Below are 19,155 nucleotides of genomic sequence, written 5' to 3'. Positions count from 1 at the left end.
AACATTAAAAACAAGAGTCCTATTGTCATTGCGATAAAGAACTAGTTTTACTAAGTGAGCAACACATTATATTGTTTTAAAATAGTCAGTGTGTATTATTTGACCACTAAATGTCAATAAATTGACTCAAGTAACAGATGAGTGCTTCAAAGCACAAGGAAGAATACAAATTACGGTGACTCAAAGTGACCACAAAAAGTGCATTTTTACTTATCATTTTCCCCAACCTTTCATTAAGTTTTATGGTTTGGGGGGGGTTGCGGGTACCCTTGGCAACAAGATGTCAGACAGTCATGTCAGCTCCCTCCATGTTAGGCCCATGTTATGAAAAATAAATGCAAATCTCTCAACAGGTATTTCAAAAATATATAATGACATGATAGTTCATATATTTTTGCGTACGGACGCTCCCCTAATTACGACCATTCGACTTACGCAAAACAGTAGATTCGAACATTTTTTGGGGGATGGCAAAAAATATCCGGAGATTGCTGCAAGTTAGATTTTATATTGCGCACCTTTTTCCGAGTACAGGACAGTACTGTAGTCCTTCCTTCCGCCGCTACCAAAGTTGTGTTAATTCAAAACAATATGTCTTTTTTTCACACTACAATTTAATAACGCATTATGTCTCCCAATGTTTGATGTTAAAGATATATTGTTACTATGATGGCAGCACTTGACATTGTTAGGGATCAGTTAAATGCCAACTTTAAAACTGAAAGAAAAAAAAATATTGAAATGCTAGCTAAAGGGTGGTAGCGTGCGCTTGCGTACCAGGCTAACTAACTGCTACCCATTTCAAGTCAATATTTATCCAATTTTGATTCGTAAATATTTTAAAAACATAGCGTCGATATGTGAGTCAGAAGAATTGTGTGAGTTTGTGTTTATATATTCTTGTTTGGTTATTATTATCATCATTATTTATTTGTTACTCACCCAGCTATATCCTTGAGTCCAGTGTCAGCGGCAAAATTACATGTGGCCGACGGCAATAGGCACAGTCCAGGAAGTTCTAAATGTTCTTTTTATTTTGACTCTGAAGCTGATTAGAATTCAATTTGTTCTTGAAAACCTAAAGAAAACTATAAATGTTCATTTACCTTTTAAAAAAAAGAAAGAGTACACCTCCCCCCTGTCCTTTTTCCAGAAATGTTATCAGAACTTTAGTTCCTTGAATTCATTTTTTTTAAAGGCCATTTTTTTATTCCTCCAGGGAAAATTCCTCAATTGCTGGGTGCATTGGAAATTTTGGTGATCCGAGTGGCAGGCTACAGACCAGGAATCCGACAAGGATCTAATTCATCATAGAACTCCACATCAAGGTTGCGGCGAGAATTAGATCATCATTTTGATCTTGACTGGGGACTGCTGAAAATAATTGTGCGCTCATACCACATACCCGTGAATTCAGGATTTTTGATAAACAATTTTGTAATTCATTTGAATTGTAAATGAAATTTGAAGTATAATATTGTGTGATTTTATATTCCAGCACAAAAAGATTTCTAAAATGCTATTGTTGCCCATAAAACTAAACTTTGTGACTCATAATAGGTTTATTAACCAAAATAAGAGCAGATGACCGTTCCTTAAACCAACATAAGAAAAAAACAGGGTTGGTAAATCAAGATTAACCAAACTTGAAACCAAGTAAGAGTGTTCTTTAATGATAATTCACTTTAAATGTCTATTGTCAAATCCATCCATCCATCCATTATCTGCACCACTTATATTGTCAAATCCATTGTTCATTAAATCGCCAACTATTATTTAGATTAATTCGGACTCTGATGTTTTATCTATTAGTCTCACAACTCATCAAACCTATGTTACGGTTGCCATGGCGCCCAATTGGCTCCGCCCGTGTGGCGCCAGCTGTGGCTCATTGACAGATTGGCCTCCCGTGTATTTAAGCTCAGTGCTCTCATTCTTGCTTTGTCAGTCCGTCAACGAACCTCTGCTCCGCAAGACGTGGGTTTTGACTCGGTCCTGTTTCCTGTTGGTATTCCCTGTCCGGTATTGTTCCCGTTTATTTTTGTCCTGTTTAATATCAGTTTCCAGAGTCATTCCCGTCAATTTTTGTCCTGTTTATTATTCTCTCCAGTTTTCGTTCCCGTCTAGTTTGTCCTGTTTAATTTGTATATCCTGTTTAATTATCAATATTGTCTGTTACGTCCTGTCAGGTATCGACCCCATCTGTCCGATATCTACTCGGGCAATTGGTATCGATCTCGTTGGCCTCTGGCTTCCTATCATTTCACGCCAGACTGCAGCCAAATGTGCATGACTCTCCATTTCCCGTAAAACAAAAGGCTTGTGTGAGAAACGTCACGCGTTTGGGTCCTTATCCAGTTTCGGTTTATGACAACCTAGAAGGTCGAGTTTACATTTTCTTCCCTCTCCCTAATAGCACAGGTGCTACAACAGCGAAATTCAATTTATAGTGGAACCTCGGTTTTCGAACGCCTCTCAGTTCGAACAAATCGGAGTTCGACCAAAAATTTCGAGAAATTCTTGCTTCGCTGTTCGGTCAAAAAATCGGAGTTCGAACGCCGGTAATGCGTGAGTGCGTACGCTACAGGGTGCGATGCTGAGCGGCGTACGGGTGTAGATCGTGTAGAACTGTTATCACGTGCGCACTTGCTTCTTTTTGCTTTCGCTTTTAATATCGGTGAACGGAGTGTTTAAGCCCCTAATTATGCCTCCGAAGAAGGTCGGTGCGAGCAGGACAGGTGAAAAAAGAAAAGTTGTTCGTACAACTATTGTTTTTAAGAAAGACATAATAGCTAACTATTAAAGAGGTGTGCGAGTTTCCGATCTTGCGAGGGAATACAGCATGGCTTCTGCTGACCACCACAAAGTTAAGAAATCCTATTCATAATTCTTTTCTTTATCCTTTTTTTTATTTTTACACGTTCATGTTAGCGTAATCTTTCATACGGAAGATTATGATAATGCGAACGTACGATTAGCCTGGGTTAGCTTCATGTTTACGGTAAACATTCATGGTAAACATTCAGGGTGTTGGAACGGATTCAAACGATTTACATTATTTTTAATGGGAAAATTAATTTCGGTGATTGAACAAATCGGTGTTCGAACAGGGTTCTGGAACGGATTATGGTCGAGAACCGAGGTTCAAATGTATTCTGCAACCAAAAAATGGTCTTTAGTCTTAAAAAAAATTGAATTAATATTTATAAGTGTGATCTCCCAATATACTTTATATATAAACTGTATATTAATGTGTGCCCTCACGCATCCCCCAGTCCCTCAAATCTTTATCTGTCTCACTCCCGTAGGGCCCCACAATAACAACAAATGACGAGAGGGGCTCCGGCGCCTTTTGTGAGGGAGGTGGAGCTGGAAGCTGGGGGGCCCCGACGCAGGCAGCACGCCTGTCCTATTATGTGCGACACATGATCAATAGGGCGATAAGGCAGCGACATCAATATAAGCGACAGAACAATGAGGGATATCATCGAACATCTATCTTAATATAGCCGGCTACAAGAGCTGCCTGACAAGCGCGCCAGCTCATGAAAATTCCGCCCCACGAATCACGGCCCCCACTCTTTACCCGACCCCTCCTTTATACGCTCAATAGTCTATGCACACACACGCATGCAGGCTGCCAGGCGCGTGCACCAGCGCCACGCAGCTGGCTATTATTCCCCCATTTCAATTTGACACCCCTGCCTTTCATGCTAATTCTATTATTGTAGGAAGTTTATGTGATTCCATATCACTAGAAATCACTAATGTCTAATAACCCTTTGGGCTGAGGAGGAGGGGAGGGGGTGTAGAAAAGAGGAAGGGGAGCTGCCTGGAGACCCTGCAGCAGCCAGTGGGAAAATAATTACTTTCATATCAAAACTCAGCAGGAGGCGCAGGGTCCTATAGCCGGCGGCCACTAACCTCATTCCAGGCCGGCCTTTTCAAATGAATAAATTTGTTAAAGCAATAAATACAAACAGCTAGACGGCAGTGAGAGAAGGGGATTTATCTGCACCGACGCCCGCAACGGTCGGTGGATCTTGGTCCCCTCCTGTTTCCCACTTCCCTCGCTCCATTCCTGGAAATACAGCGCTTCATTGTTAAACAATAGCTTTTATTTATCAAAACGTTTACATATAAATATTGTTTTCTCCTTTTTACAATATCTGAGGATTTCGGTTGCAAGTCAGATGTGTTTGTCTTTACAGGTTTTGGTCACCAAAAAAAGGTTAGGAAAAAGAAAACCTGCGGCGTCAGCGTTCAGGACACGTGATTACAAAATAGAAGAGGATTAAAGCCAGTTTCCCACCAAGCAATGCAATCCATGCTTACTGTAAATGTTACTTTTTCTGCTATGTCCCCAACAATACCAAGACCAAACCAACACCCTTGGGCGGAGTCAGACACACTGTAGTTCATTGATTGGTCAATGTGTTTGATTACCTCTAAGTCATGTACTTAGATGTACGATCTCATTTGCTAAATCCATTGAACAGTGATTGAAATTTTTAGTTATGTAGGATAAGAAAGGAATATTTTAAATTGAGATACATAGGCAATGGCATATATGCCAACCTTTTGACATTAGAAAGTGGTAATGATATTGTTCACTCCGTTCGACTCTGTTTCTGCAACTTGTGCTTGTCTAAAACCAGGAGTGGCAAAACTTTACCAAAAAAATCTAATGTGATTGTTGGAGCAGCCGTAAACTAATATACTAGCCTTGAATCTAGATTTTTTTTTGTTGTTGCTTAAATTTGAAAAAACGGTAGATTTTTATTTATTTTTATACCGGAGGGTTTTTTAAGGTGAGGAAAGCAGTAGTCTACCGGGTAAAGGTAGTGTTAGATAGTATGCATAGGTACATATGCAATGAAACATTATTTGAGGCGCATCTCTATATTTTTCAATACAAAATGTATGCAATACACTAAAATCAATATACATTTTTTGGTCCAAACTGGTTTCATTTACCTTATTGATTTTTTGTAACTGGCACATACAGGAAGACAAAATCGTGAAAGAAAATACAGTTCAGTCAACCGTTTTTGGGATCTTGATTGATTACAGCCTTGGAATTGTTCAATGTGAACAGTGGGAGAAAGCGCCAGATTTTAAAAACTCCACATTTTCTTCTGGGTAATATAGACTCCTATAAAGACTCCTGTGCTACTGCCTTAGCACATTGTTTGAGTATTTTTGTACCAAATGCTCACTAATGTGATCGATAAAAAGTGCTCCTATCTTCTACTTTGCTTCTCTTACTAAAAGAGCCATCACCTTCAGCGCTATGATTTCAGTGAAAATCTGCCTTATCCAGGGTGCCAAAACAGACCTTGAGGCTCACCGAACTGTTTTGCTTGGTGGAAAGGTGCCAAGAATCCCCCGATTCCTGATGTTTGCCAGCATCTTTGCAGAGCTTTGGGAATGTATAACTGGTCCACCATCGCAAAATAGCTTAATGGGTACTAGGCCTTGTCACTCAAAAAATTTTGTCTCCGTTGACGCTTGGAAGCATACCGTAGAGCAGTGGTCGGCAACCACTGGGCCTTAGGCCGGTATTGAGGAAAATAAGTTATATTCTTTTACTGACCCTGCTACGTTTCAGAACTTAAATCAGGGCTATTAGGTGGTACGCTAGAATTAAAATCATTGTGGTTCGCATGGACAGGCAGGTTGCCTGTCAGGTGAAGCAACCGTCAAGTTGGAATCAGGGATTCCCGAAAAAACAGTAAAGGATGATTCAAACCAAACGTTTGCACTTACAGCAACCAGTGTGAAGAATGGTCAACTTCTTCATTCCAAAATCATTGTAAACAGACTTGGCGCTATGGAAAAACTATTGGCAGCGGAGTTTAAAGATGAATGGATCCCTAAGTCAAGAAAAGAACAAAAAGGCCACATGAGATTTTCGTTGAGTGGTTAATTTGCTGAGTTCGTATTTTTAATTACTTGACGCATCGATGTGACGTTTTGCGTAAAACATTACGATAGCGACCAGAGTGTGTTGCTAGTAGCATGTCCACCTCATAGAGGTGCTGGGTTCAAATCCAGTTACCCACCTCCTTGTATGGTTGTATGGAGTTTGCATGTTCTCCCTGTACCTCTGGCCATTCTGGTTTCTTTCCACATTCTAACCAACCCTCACTAGGGTAAGCGGTTCAGGGAATGAGTGAATGTGTTTTTTTGTGTTCCACATGACTACATGGACCACATGAATTTACGCTCATTATAATTATTCTATAAGTTATTATGCATGTTGTTATAATTGTAAATGTTACCATAGTTGTTATTCTTATCACTGTTATTGTTTTAGAAAAAAAGTACAAACATGTTTAATGTCACTGTTCGGCCAGGCCTTGAAAATATTGTCAGACAATGAACCAGACCGTGGTGCAGAAACGGTTGCCGACCACTGCTTTAGAGTCCACTAATTAGGGTGGTATTTTGTACTTTGAAGGCCCAAAATGGACTCTATGGTAGCCCTGTTTGTGACAGCGTCTGAGCAGTTGCTGCTTCCTACAGGTGCTAGTCCATATCCACATCCTCGCCATCTGTTTCGGGCGCTTCCCCATAGTTTGTGTCTGTGCAGAGGCCCGGAGAAACTCGCTCCTCCTTCGCTTTCCGCTCCTTGCCTTGGCAGCCGTCAGTCAGCAGCTCGCCAGAGGATGCCTGAGACTTGGCGAGCTCCTCACCCTTCTCCACGTGGACTCTATTGCTAACGGGGCCGTGATGGTTGGGTGTATTATGATCCGCGCATTGTGGCTTCAAGAGATCGGCTGGAGCCCGCGACCGTTCCGGGCTTCGATCCAAGCGGAGTTTCTCGATGCTGTCGTGACAGGATGTCGCCTTCAGGGCCGTCTGGGGCACGAGGAAGCCGAGAGGCTGGTGGGCGATGGGGTAAAGCAAAAAGTGGCCTTTGCCCACCAGGGTCCTCTGAGTGGGCAGGGAGGCGAAGTCCAGAGGCGGCTTCCGTCGGGGAGTGGCGTCCGAGAGAAGACTCTCCACGCTGAAGGGGTTGCGTTTCTGCAGGGTTGAGGGTCCCCCCGGAGAAACCCGGCCCGCTTCTCTTCTTTGGTTCTGGTGGTCCGAGTCACGTCGGGTTTGGTCACAGCTGGGTTCGGTATGGAGTCCTTCGGTGCCCCCCGAGGAGGGCTGCTGCTCGCTGTCGGTGAACTGCGAAACTCCGCTGTCGCTCTCTGAGCCGCCCGGCGTGTGGAAACTGTCGCCGTGCAGGAGTTTGTTCTGCGACTTGAGAAGTTTACGTTCCTGCTTGCGTTTCTTCTTCTCCGCACGTTCGTGCTCCCGCCTTGCGATTTCCTCGGGGTCCATTGGCTCGCCGCTGCACGTAGTTGGGTGGGAGTTGTGCGCTGGCCGCCCTGGACCTTTCTTCGTGTTCTCCTTTTTCCTCCACTTTGCGCGACGGTTCTGGAACCAAACCTGGGTGCACAAAGACCAGACTGGTTCATTCAAAAGAAAACTTGTACAATTTGTTCAGGCTATTGGACTACAATAATCCCAGGCCATAATGCGGTTGACCTTTCATGGTCTCACTGCTTCCTGGATTTGCATTGTGTACTGAAGTCTGATGGCTAAACAGCCCCAAAGAGAGTAGTTGTTCTGATAAGATACACAAATGTTATATGTATAGGATGCAGTGCTATGATTCATTAAATAAAGTACATTATTGTTTGTTTTTTATTTTTTGTATGGAAAATAACATTTCTTTTAAAATAAATAAATAATGATAATAGAAATAAAAATCTAAGAAAAATAATTCTTTCACCCTGATCCATTTCACCCATTTTAGGTACTTGTTGGAACATAACCCTGGAGGGATTACTCTATTTTCTGATGAAGAATAGGTGGGTATAAGATAATCCAATTTAGGTTTAAAACAAACAGATCCACTAATTTGACCCGATTCTTGGGTTATTTAGCATTAGCGCCTTACAAGATTGGGTCATTATGCTTAAAACAACCCCGTGAAATTTATTGGTGGTCATTTTGCACAATCAATACTTTTTAAGTTATTATTATCATTATTTTCATTTAATGTTTACTTATTGTCGTTATATCATTTATTTTATTAATTTTAGATTTTGAATAACACCCTTTATATTCACTGGTGGTCATTTTGCACAAATAATAACCTTTTGATATATTATCATCATTATTTTTACTCATGTTTTTATTATTTATTTACTTGCCCAAGACACACCACAGGAAATGGTGCCCTTACAACCCTAGTGATTGAGGGACACACACACAAACAGACACACTCACGCAATTTTGCATAGCACAGCTCACTAAAATGTACTGGTGGTCATTTGCATTATTAATACCTTTAGTAATGTTATTATCAGGACCTTAACTTTATTTTTTACTCATTATAATCATTGTTATTTATTTTAATAGTTGGTTTTATTTTTTTTTATTAATTTTGTATTATTTTTATTTTTTTATTGTGTGTGTGTGTGTGTGTGTGTGTGTGTGTGTGTGTGTGTGTGTGTGTGTGTGTGTGTGTGTGTGTGTGTGTGTGTGTGTGTGTGTGTGTGTGTGTGTTAATAAATGTTCAATAAACATAGTTGGGAAGACAAAAATGATAAATATTAAGCTTCTTTAGACAGGTTTTTTTTTTAAATAACGGTGCAAAAAGTGTAATAAGGGTTTAATAAAAATTGTCAAAAATTGTCTTGTTTTGTTCAAAAAGCCCAAAATATGTATTTTGTTTTACTATAAAACAAGCAACCCAAAAGAAATTTTTAAAAAATGCCGTTTTATTGAAAACAACCCTACAAAGTTGATTTCATTCATTAATTTATTCGTAGATTTCAGGCAGTTATATTTTTTTGTATACACGTGTAATTATAACCTAAATCATAAAAGAATGCCTCAAAGCTAGTGGGACGAAGAAAAACGTATGACTATACGTTGTTAGAGACAAACAGAAATTCTTAAGAAACTAAATAAACAATCAAATGTTTGTTCGTTCAAATTATTGGATTTGTTATTTAGAAAAATAGTTTGGTAGTTCAAAATAATCCATGAAATCGTTTGTTCTGTTTAAAACCTCACAAATTCTGTCATTTTGAATACAACGAAGGAAAATTGCGTCGAATACATTTAAGTGTTGAACAGTGCATTGTTTTAAACCCAATTTGGGTTATTGTTTTACTGGATAATAGAGTTTACGCAGGATTTTTTTATAAATGATTTTCCCGCTTATCACAAAAGATTAATACCCAGAAAGTGGTAGATGTCAGGACCAGAACGAAGACAGGACCCACTTGCGTTGCGTTTCTCACAAGTTTTATTTAAAGGAAAGAGAAAGGGTTGCGCCCACGATCCGGCGCTCGCTGGGCGCGGGAAGCAGGTCGCTCTGAACGCGGAAGTGGGACTTCCGTGGCGAGCGATGGCGGTGTCGGGAACGGAAAAGAGGGTCAGGAGAGCAAAAACGTAGTCGGGGTCGCAAGCGAGTCGTAAGCCGAGAAAGGATAGTAGACGTGGTCGAGGACAACAAAGGTCGAAAGCCAGGACAGGAGAGCAGACGTGATCAGGATCAAAAACGGTTTGAAGCCAGGGCACAGACAGGAGCAAAAAAACAGTTGCAGTCAGGGTCGAAAAAAAAGGCGGACTGACATAAGGCGACAGACAGGAGTGGGTTTGAATAGGGACAGGAAGCCAATCAGAGGCCGAGGCAGTAGGCGCCAAAGGAGTGGGCGAGGTGATTCAAATCAGTAATCATGACGCTAGAGGGCTCCCAAGTTGAGGATTTATATTTCATTCCAGTGTGGAATTTTAAAAGGCAAAATGTGTTCGGAAAGCATTCCAATAAAACCTGATATGTTGTTTTTTAATTTGACTGCTTTGTGTGTTTATTATTGTAAATATATTAAGCACAAAACACTCCCTGCTGTGATGCTGAAGTGACTTAATGGGTTGACTTTAGGTAAATTAATTAGCAAGGATAATCGTTAAAGCCAATTAAAAAGGACACAAGGACATAGAGAGTGCATAAAGGGATTTTTTTTCATTTGACCTCCACAGCTTCAGATGATGATTATTTAATGCGAGCGTGTTTATGCTTTTATAAGCAAGCTTGCTCGATGTAAATAAGAGGAATAAAAACAAAGAAATACGCTCTATAAAAAGCCACTGCACATATAAATGTGTGTTGGAAAAAATACAAATAAATGACTTCACACAATAGCAGAAGGTCCTCATTATTGATCAGTTTCCTATGCAACTGACTCCACAATGACTGTAAATGACGTCACTTAATTCTCTTTAAACAGCTCTGCTCGATCCATAGCTAGTAAATTACACCTACCTCGCAGATGCCTTCATTGACCGGGAGAAATTATCCCTCTCTAGGATTTATACACGTGCACCTTGCTGTCATGCCTTCATTTGATATACGTGATTCATGTTTGAAGCATGTTTGTTAAGTGAATCTTTGAAAGAGTATTATATGAGCATTCATTTTGATTGATATCCATGCTTGAGCTAAATTGCTGAATTGATTTTCAATTCTTTAGAGGCTGCACTTTGAATTTCTTTGCACGAGGTCACAGCTCAATCGCCTTTTTCCGTGTTTGTAAACAAGTGTGACGTAGCCAAGCTGCGTGCGCATTGTTGAGGCGGAATGGCGGAATTTATCTCAGTTTACATCAACTGATTGTGTCATGATTACCGATGTAAATCACCTGTGCCCTCTCATTTGTCGCCAATAGCTGTTGACTCTGATTGGCTCCCTTTCCCTATTTAAATCCAGTCTTGTCAATCCCCTGTTGTCAGTTCGTCTGCGAACCTCTGTTGATACGAGGCAAGTCATTTTTTGACCCTGACTTTTGCCTGTCCTGTTTTTCCTCCCGTTTGTCTCCGGCTACGACCCGTTTTGATCCTGACCACGTCTTCTCTCCCGTCCCGACTTACGACCCGTTTTTGATCCCCACCACATCTGCTCTCCCGTCCCGGCTTACGACCCGTTTCTGACCCCGACCACGTTTTGGCTCTCCTGTCCCGGCTATCGACCTGTTTTTCTGTCACTGACACTGCCATCGCCCGCTACAGAAGATCCACTTCCGTATTCGGATCACAATCCGATTGCGAGAGTGACTTGCGTCCCGTGTCCAGTGAGCATTGTATCGCGGGCGCTGCCCTTCCTCTTTCTTTCAATAAAATTGTGAGAAAACGTTATGCGATTGGGTCTACTCTGAGTGCTGGTCGTGACAGATTGACATTAATGTATTGTGGATCGTAGAGATTAACATCTCAAATAAGCACAAAGTATGTGCAATCAGCAAGATATTGACTTGATTTTCAAAGTCAACGACAACAAAAACGTTTTTGATTGGCGCTACACATAGATTGTGCAAATCGGTTAAGGGAAATGTCATGTTTGACTTTTTTGCCTCGTTTACAACGTTGGTTCATATCGGGTAAGTAAAGGGTATAATACATTTTTATGCCAGCAAGTTAAATAGATAAAAAATTTGGCTCAGATGGCCAGTTCATATATCGCTAGTGACACATATAACATCTAATACCCAAAGAAAATCTCGCAACTCTGAGATACCAGCAAGTTAAATAGACTGAAGCTTCTGAGTGCCCACCCTTGTTTCTTTTATTTCCTTGCAGGGAAAACATATTCAAAATAAAATAATAAAACAGACCTTAACCCCAAAAATACAAATTAGAAAACAAGAAAATAACATTTCAAATCTACAACAGTATCACCAGTGGCAGCACGGCGGCGCAGTGGTTAGCGCGTGTGCAGCACAGTTCTAAGGTCATGAGATCAAACCTTCCTGTGTGGAGTTTGCATGTACTCCCTGTGGCTTTCCTTCGAGCACTCCAATTTCCTCCCACATTCCAAACACACATGACAGGTTAATTGGCTGGTCCAAATTGTCCTTAGGTGTGAATGAGCAAGTGACTTGTCTGTCTCTGTATGCCCTGCGACTGGCTGGCAACCAGTTCAGGGTGTCCCCTGCCCATTGCCCGAAGATGGCTGGGATGGCCTCCAGCACACCCGTGACCCTACTGAGGATAAGCGGTGCAGATAATGAAAGGATGGATCGCCAGTGACTCATATTACATATAATACCCAAAGAAAATCTTGCGACTATTAAATACCAACTAGTTAAATGGATGAAAATAGTGGCTCGGATGACCAGTTCATATGTCCCCTAGCTTAGTTTTTTGGCTTGCACCACCTTAGATCAGGGGTGTCAAACTCATTTTAACTCGGGGGCCACGCGATAGAACAAACATTCTGTCAGGGGCCGGACTATTAGATTAAAGAGAAAGATAAGAGATAAAGAAATAAGAGTAAGAGGGAGGGAAAAGGAGAGAGGGCAGGACAAAGAAAGAAAAAGAGAGAGAGGGAGAGCGCGTGAGAAACAAAAGATAAAAAGTTGTGAGAGAAGGGGAAAAGAAAGGGAGAGGAGGTAAGAAATCCAAAGAGAAATAGAAAGACAGAAGGAGAGAAAAGAGAAAGGAAAGCGCCAAGGGTATGAAGAGAGAAAGAGAAAGATAAAAGGAAAAAAGGAAGTTAGAGCAAAAGAGGTTAAAGGACACACAGAGAGAAAGAGACAAAGAGCAACAAAGGAAGAGAAAAAGAGAGACACAGAGAGTGAAAGAGACAGAGACAGAGTGGGAGAAAAGGGGTGGAAAAGAAAGAGAGAGAGAGAAATAAATACAAGTACAGTGTCTTTGTGAGAGGCACCTGGCTTTGGCAACATCAAGTTGGCATATTTCAACCTGCAGCTTGTTTTTCTCTTACGCTTTTCTGAGTGTTGTCTCGCGGGCCGGATTCAATCCCTTAGCGGGCCTGATCTGGCCCGCAGGCCGCCTGTTTGACACTTGTGCCTTAGATAAATCGTTATAGTTGGTGGGTTCATTAAAAAGAATTATGATAATGACAATTAATCAATAATAATCATTATTAACAATATGATAATGTGTAAAATCTTCATTAATAATAATGTTCATGTTGTTATAAATATTGTTCTGATTATGATTATTATTATTTTCATGATGATGATGATGATGATTATTATCCACGTTAGTAATAGTAGTAGTATAAAATATCTACTAGTTAGCACCAGTAGTAGCAAACACACAGTCTACAGTTGGCATTGGTAGCAAACACCTAGCATTTCCCCAACACTGCTCTAGAGCCGCATGTGGCCCTTTAAAAATAACTACAGATTTTTCAGAAATGTTCAAAAATGGCAAACGATGGGGCAGGGTAATATATAAGTATTAATATTGAACGGCTAAGTTTTATGTATGAATCACATTTTCTTTCAATTTATTTTGTTTAACAAGGCTTCTGTTTTTTCGCAACTCCATCCATCCATCCAATATATTCACCGCTTATCCTCAGTAGGGTCGCGGGGGTGCTGGAGCACATCCCAGCTATTTTCAGGCAGTTGGCAGGAGACATCCTAAACTGGTGGCCAGCCAGTTGCTGGGCTTTTTGCAACTCCAGTATTATTATTATTTTTTGGTCTGTTTTGGTTCTTTGACAATTTTGGGTTGCCAACCCCTGTACTAAGGCGTTCGGGATTTAGGTAAATTGAAACCATACCACATATGAAATGTACACGCAAATATCCTCGGTGTAACCGGTTATATTATGGTTTGCAGCCACAGGCTCTCTGATGCTTTTGAAAAGGCCTGTTTCCTATTGGGATTGCAAATGTATTAATTTATTTTTTTAAACTGCTACTCCAAAAATGCATCTCAATATGAAAATATGTTCTCCCTCCATTCAAACTCGTGCTGCTCCTGCCGCTGCTTTGGGTCAACAATGCGCACGCATCTTGTGGTGATCAGATGACGACGTAGGTTGAAGAGGGGTCTGTTGTTTGCATTGATCGCCATTAAGTTTGCTTCAAACCCAAGTCAACCAATTAAATCTAATTGCACGCTTAACGAATTGGGAGTGTTTTATTTTTATTTATTGTGAAAAACACGCCGGACTCCCTTCCTTCCACTAGTCCCCCACCCCCGGCCTGGGAGCTCTCGGGCCGGCCCCTGGGCTCGCTGAGGGCCGCGTGCTGGCCGCTGATAAGGCGCACAAGGCGCGGATAAGGCGCGGACACGGAGCGTGACAATGTGGGATTGTTGATGGGGGGGGCTTCTACCGCGTGTTTCACTCCCCCCACTCGCTATTCTTCGCAAACCTGCTATAAAGCAGCGTTTAAGCAGCTTGAGGACTGAATGAACGGAGGTTTAAGAACAAAAATCAACCCCCAAGAATATATAGCAGTTGTGATTCCTGTTTTTTTTTTAGATAGAATATTACCCCCCTTCACATGCATTTTAGGAAACAACCACTCAGGATCGGTTTGTCAAAAACTGTTGTTATAGCCTAGACCTACATCATGCAGAAAATGTTTGTGATTAAGCACAGATAAATTAAATGTTGGCAATTTTGGTCACGTTTTTTCCCTTGAAATTAAAATAAACGAACAAATAAACAGCTTAACTGTAACAATTTCAACAAAATTTTAAAACAACAGAACAAATTTTACTAATTATGCATTACCGCTTGTTTCATTTTATTTCATTCGTGATTGGAATTAGAATTGCTATTATTGACTGTATTGAGAATAACATAGTAAGCATTGTTTACATCAAAATTAGACGTAGAACTCCAAGGTAAAAGATACAACTTTAAAGTCTTTATTACATGTTTACCCTGGAGTGCTATGTCTAATCTCGTTGCATACTCCACGTTTATACCTATATTATGATCTATTCTATGATAGTCTATTTTATTCTATCACGTAATAAAGAGCAAAAAGTTAAACTGAATAATTTTCCTAAACTTTTTTTAAATAATTAGATTATGTCTACTAATCATGCATTTTGAATTGCTTAATTTATTTCATTCATAACTAAAATTGCTAGTATTTACTGTCATCACTAATTGTTAGTAATGTATATTGTTTAAATCAAAATAAGACTTGGCACTCTATAATAAACACGTAATAATGAGTACATAGTGTAAATTAACCAATTCTCTCGCATTTTTAAAAGAATAACACAAATTTTACTCTAATTATAAATCGCTTGAAATTATTTTATTCGGAAAGAATTAGCTTTAATGCCATGTACATCGTAGTGTACATTGTTTACAAAGAGATTATACATAACACCCCAGGTTAAGCAGATAATTAATTTTTAAAAAAACGGTCGGAATAGATAAGCAAACATATTGACAAAATGGTGCTTTGACTGTGGCCTAAATGCAAAAAATGTACAATGAATAATAGTATATCGTAACAATAGTGCAGCAGGGGATATTCATTGAATTAAATAACGAATTGTTCTTCGTTTGAATGAAGAAAAATAAAACCAAATATGTATTAAACATACATAATTGATTCGTCTATTTTAAGACTATCTAATAATATTATTATTTAAAATATATTCCAATAACAAAGATGAATGTCTCAAAATAGTAAACTACAAAAAATAATTTTAACCAAAACAACCTAATTAAAAAGTTTTTTGCCCCTTTTCTCAGCTCTGTAAAAGGCCTTTTTTAATGAACCCATAAATCAATAGGTCGTGCCCGCGCATATTTAAATAAGGGGGCAGGGGGTGCTTCATTCAAGCTTTAATTGACAAATTGCTTACCATATTAGGGGGGGTGGCTTCACATGCCAAAATCAGAAGAAACAAGCCCTACTTTATATATTTGCACAGAGAAAGGGAACAATTGTGGCAATTCAAATAAATATACATTTGTAAAAAAATACGAAAGGTGTCCCACCTGAACCCTGGACTCGACGAGGTCCAGCCTGAGCGCCAGCGCCTCCCGCATGAAAACGTCCGGGTAGTGGCTCTCGTTGAAGGCCTTTTCCAGTTCCTCCAGCTGCCAACCGGTGAAGTTGGTCCGGGTTCTTCTCCGTTTACAACCGGGACTCTCTTTGTCGGGGTCTCCGGAATCTGTCGTTGCAATTGGAATGATTTATGGCCTCTTCAGCCCTTGATTGACAGCTTGGCCCATTAGGAGAGGCAAACTGCTGCAACTAGGTTAAATAATTTTAGCTTTTTCCTTTTAAAAACAATTAATGCACGCTAAAACACGTGAAACCAACATTATTATTATTATATTATTTTTTTCAGAAAAATGGATCAAGTTAACCCATATAATGGATTGTCCACGTTTGACCCAGATTGGATTATTTTTACCCCAACTCTTTGCAATGTACATTCTTAAACAGACATGCATGTATATTAAAAAATGTATCTCCATTTACTTATTTATTCCCATATTTCCAATTTTTTAATTGTAGACATTGCAATCATGCCAAAAACCTAAAATCAGAAATAAAATGGAGATACACCTTTTTAGAATATCAGCAGCAATAGAAAATATACATATATTTGAAAAACGAATTTCCAATGATGGGCATTTTTTTCTTAATTTTTTCCACTTTCTTCAGTATTAATATAATTCATATTCAATAATCATGCCACACACACACACACACATATATATATATATATATATATATATATATATATATATATATATATATATATATATATATATATATATATATATATATTAGATGTATTCAATTTTTGAGCATTTATTTCGATTTATATTTTTTCACCTTTTGCATTGTAAATATTTAAATCATGCCAAAATAAATACAATAACCAAAAATGAAGATACATTGTTGTACTTTTTTAAAAATGGTAAACGTTGAATTAATGCAAAACAATAAAGAAGAATCAAGATGACGAAAAAAATCCTTTTAGAATAAGTGCTGTTGACTTCTTTCTTTTTTTTAATTCAAAATCAAACCGACACAAATGATTAAAAATATAAAAAAATAAAATAAATAAAATTAAAGCTGTTTTCCGTGTTCGTGCAAGAATTATATCAAGTGACGTGAAGATTTATTTTCGTGTATTTAATTTATGGTTATGCATTCTATACGTGGAGCGTGGACATAGAAAATATTCTGCAAATGTATGCATGAACAAAACTCAGTCAACTAATATAATAAAATATCTACACAAAAAAAGAATGGAATTGTGATTAAAAATAGATTTATGCCCAAATATGAGTTCAAAACTTGATTTGAAACGATTTGTATCAAGTTTTACACATATTATTGTTGTTGGGGAGTAAAGATGGGGGGAACTCAGAAACTGTAAAATGTGTATCGTGATTCAAAACATGAGGTCATTTCTAAATAGCTAACTAACGATAAATGATAAGGAGTTTAAATTATTGATTGAAGAAACCTCCAAAGTTGATTTTGGACAGGTATTTTTTCGTGTGATTTGTTTATCTGGTGATGTGTTTTTTGTTGCAACGTGCTTTAAAATAAAGTAAAAAATAAATGTGAACAATACCAACGAATTCTTTGCGACCTTACCGGAGAGTTTGTACTGTCCGTCAGGCGAAAGGAGCGCACCGGAGCTGACCACAGACGCCGAGCAGGAGCCGTTTAGTAATCCGTCGATGGTGAAAGGGACAGCGGCCGCCGACTGCAGCTGATGCGCGCCGGCGATCTCGTAGTGTTGCTGTAGCTGATGTTGCTGATGATGCTGCTGGTGATGATGATGGTGGTGGTGATGGTGGTGTTGAGCGCCGAGCGGATAAGGGAAGCCCACCAGCCCGCCCAAGGAGCCCCCGAAGTGGGCGTGAGGGTGATGCTCGAGGACGCGACTGTCCATGCTCGCACGGGATGCATGCGGCGGGGTCCAAGTGAGGATGCAAGGGGGGGCGGCAATTTGTGGCTGAACATGCAGCCAGCAAAAGGATGCAAATCGCGCTTTGGAGAGAAAAAAAGGAAAAAAAGGCGAAGCGAAAGAACGTGCGCGCGGGTCGATGCGCGGTCGTGTTCTCCGGTGCACCGATGAGCGCCAAGTGAGAAAGCCGGCAGCGACGTGTTGTGGTCCACCCTGAGATGTCAAGCTCGCCCCCCACTCCCCTTCAAGGAGCCAGCTCATTAGGACTCCCCCATATGCTGGCGGGGCCAATCACAAGCCTTAATAGCCTCCTGACGTCACCGCCCTCAGAGGAGGCAGAGCATCGTTAGTCTTTGATTTTTATTTATTTATTTTAAACTTCTTTGTCCATTACCAGCTGATAATCACGTGGTGCCGTCCAAGTCCAAACAAAACACTAAATGGACCTCTTTCCAGCCTACGTCATCACCAGATCACCACAGGATGCGTGCGCATTCGTTGTCCCAAAACAGCGGGAGGAGCAGTACGAGTTTGAATGGAGCGAGGGAATATTTGTATGTTGTGTTGCGTTTTTAGGGTAGCAATTTACAAAAACAATGTACCCAGCTGTTGTGTGTGCAGGTGCAAAAATCACAATTTCATGCAACACATTTTTGGGGCATTTTTCACAGAAAACAGTTTTTTTTCTAAGCACAGAAGGAGCCTGTGGCTTCAAACCATTTAACTAAATGACTGGACGAGGACATCATTAAGAATGTCCTCGTTTGCGATGCCCATTTCCTATTGGAAGTTGTCATGGCGATAGGGTTTGGATTTACCTGAATGCTGAATGCGTGGGTAAGTTTCTGATGGATAGGTGTTCGGGAATTTGCATTTTGCTACCAATGCCTACTATATGGACCTTAAGTGTGCTACAGCTAGTGCTAGCTAGTAGATCGTTTATAATTAAACATATTATTAAAACAATAATATTAATATTATTATTCATGTATATTTTGTACAATATATATTACATAATAATACATTATTATAATGTTAGTAATAATGATTATTGAATATTTATAGTCATCATTAGATACCTGTCAACCTCCACGGCTCCATGCCCTTACAAACTGTCATATTTTCCCTTACAAAATAATCTTACACCATATTTTTTTTCAAACGTGTTTATTTATGTAGTTTAATATGTTATATTGTACATGTGTCGTTATATCATATATATTGTTAATTTTTGAGGTAACATTTTGTTGTGAGATACTGAGTTGCTCAACATGAATGAGGTTTATTTTTTTATTAAATTGAAAAATTAAGTAAATTGAATACATGCAAATATAATTAAGTAGAATAATACATTTTCTTATTCAAATTATGATTTCATTTTCTGCATTAAATTATTGTTGGTAATAGACTGATTAA

At 39.5% G+C, this 19,155-nt stretch overlaps 1 protein-coding gene across 1 annotated transcript; it reads right to left on the bottom strand.

The window, feature by feature from the left end:
- Positions 1 to 4,160: 4,160 nt before the first annotated feature.
- Positions 4,161 to 17,925, bottom strand: LOC148361199 (homeobox protein unc-4 homolog). The gene is made up of 3 exons (XM_088343091.1): positions 17,424 to 17,925; positions 15,800 to 15,975; positions 4,161 to 7,443 (listed from the first exon to the last, which is right to left on the bottom strand). Exons 1-3 carry the CDS (start codon positions 17,722 to 17,724, stop codon positions 6,532 to 6,534), a joined length of 1,389 nt encoding a protein of 462 aa, XP_088199217.1. The 5' UTR covers positions 17,725 to 17,925; the 3' UTR covers positions 4,161 to 6,531.
- Between the last annotated feature and the right edge of the window lie 1,230 nt (positions 17,926 to 19,155).

The sequence above is a fragment of the Urocampus carinirostris genome, chromosome 8 (assembly GCF_059441175.1).
Source record: "Urocampus carinirostris isolate Australia breed hairy pipefish chromosome 8, RoL_Ucar_1.0, whole genome shotgun sequence".
Lineage (NCBI taxonomy): Eukaryota > Metazoa > Chordata > Actinopteri > Syngnathiformes > Syngnathidae > Urocampus > Urocampus carinirostris.
The sequence above is the reverse complement of the archived record's forward strand: the minus strand, read 5'-3'. Positions and strand labels throughout refer to the sequence as shown.